Genomic DNA, 2,050 nt, shown 5'->3' on the forward strand with positions numbered 1-2,050 from the left:
TGTACAAGTTTCAAATTTCTTTAATTCTCGCTTACAAACTAATTTGCCATAAAAACTTCTTAACAAAATTTAATCATTGTTGTCCAATTTCAACGATATCCATTATGAATCCAAGGTTATTACAATCTTCTTGTACGAGTTTCTACTTGTCACTAGTCATGATCTTTAGATTGCACAAGAGTCACAATTCCTGCGTCAAATTGGAAAGTCGTTATAATCTTCTTTTAAAAGCCACATTTATTGTCAAAATTCTTAAAAACCGCCAGTTATATTTATTGTAACATTACTACATTTATCTACACTAGAAATAATATGATTATGATAATGTAACTGGCAGTTTTTAAGAATTTTGACAATAAGTGTGGCTTTTAAAAGAAATTTGTAACAACTTTCCAATTTGACAGGAATTGTGACTCTTGTGCAATCTAAAGATCATGACTAGTGACAAGTAGAAACTCGTACAAGAAGATTGTAATAACCTTGGATTCATAATGGACGTCGTCGAAGTTGGACAACGAAGAAAGGTAATGATTAAATTCTGTTAAGAAAACCAAGTTTTTATGACAAATTAGTTTGTAAGCGAGAATTAAAGAAATTTGAAACTTGTACATACTGAAGATGATCTAATTAAAGGTTGAAACGTTTACATTTTGTCATTTATGATTAAAGTAGTTACTTAAAAAGAAAAGTTTATCACACTAAGAACCAGTGTAGGCTTTAATGCTCCTTTTTTTAACCAGTTTGATTTATTCTGTAAGCCGATACGATTATATTGTTAAATTAGATTTTTAGTTGTGAATTTTGGAAACATAACTCTAATATGTTTAAATTTTTCGATCTTCCTACTTTATTTTTTTTTTCTAACATTTTATCATCTTTTATTTATTAGCTATCTTTAGTTATTACTTCACATTTATTTTAATTTTAAAAATAATTATGTTTCTACACTATCCTTTTCGAAAACGTAAGCAGGAAACAATAATTTAATTTACTATGCAACATTGCTACGTCCGTTGCTTATCCGCGATATTTAGTCGAATTTTCGTATTTTTAATTCCGCAATTTTCCCTTTATCCTTGTTTCTTCTTTTGTGATACTGTCTCAATTTCATTTCATGTTTAAACACGTAAACAGTGATACACAAAGCACAAAAATTTCGAATAATTAATAGCAACTATACCTGAACTTGGATCACGAAGTTTTCGTCGAAACAACTTTTCAAAGTTTCCCAATATCTTCAATGATCTCTTTGAATTTCCCGGTAATTCATGTACATTTCGCTTGCTAAGAGAAGTTACGGTACTTCGTCTGAGTTCAAATATCACGTCGTCCTCCGCCATACGTTGAAGTATCTGTGCTATCTTATCAGCGTGTTTTTCGAAAACGTTATCTTCCGAAGAAGTTATCTGATAATAAGAAGAAAAGATATAAACTGTAACATTACATCTTTGTTGTTTGCCTACGTTAAACAAGGATGAAATGATTCACTGTTACACAGTGTCTGATTGTGTCCTTGTTGAAAAACATCCTATATGAATCATATGAATCATATATCAATGAAAATTCAATTTTTAATTTCTTTATCTCATCTCCTCTTAAAATAAACTTGTATTTATATTTATTTCCAAAAGTTTTCAATAAATTTATTTAAAGAAAATCATAGGGTTATAATTTATTTTTCACCACACACACACACACACACACACACACATACACACACACGCGCGCGCGCGCGCGCGTATTTGTGATGGATGATATGATTATATACAGGGTGTCTCAAAAAAACGGATCGAAACACAATGAGGACGTAGATTGGATCAAGGGGAACAAAACAGTTTTGTACCATTTTGCAGTTGACGCAATATTTAACGAGATATTAACGTTTAAAGATAGGCGAATACAAGCGTCCGACCAGCCTACTGCTCAAGCGCTATCCTTCTCCTCCCCATGCGCGCCGTTCTGAGTGGCTCGCTTGCCAGGCTATACCCGCACCTCGCGACCCGCCCACGCCCCCCGGCCGGCGCGACATGCGATCGGTGGGGATGGTAGG

General features: G+C 33.3%; 1 protein-coding gene across 2 annotated transcripts in view; it reads right to left on the bottom strand.

Moving 5' to 3' along the window:
• LOC108729430 (uncharacterized) overlaps positions 1-2,050 on the bottom strand; it is an 18,443-nt gene that overhangs the window by 5,671 nt on the left and 10,722 nt on the right. For both annotated transcript variants that reach the window (XM_018458552.1, XM_018458560.1), the window contains one exon: positions 1,181-1,406. In XM_018458552.1, the coding sequence (XP_018314054.1) occupies positions 1,181-1,406 (226 nt within the window). The remainder of the gene's footprint in view (positions 1-1,180; positions 1,407-2,050) is intronic.

This window comes from Mycetomoellerius zeteki, unplaced genomic scaffold (genome assembly GCF_001594055.1).
Source record: "Mycetomoellerius zeteki isolate Tzet28-1 unplaced genomic scaffold, Tzet1.0 scaffold1157, whole genome shotgun sequence".
Classification (NCBI taxonomy): domain Eukaryota; kingdom Metazoa; phylum Arthropoda; class Insecta; order Hymenoptera; family Formicidae; genus Mycetomoellerius; species Mycetomoellerius zeteki.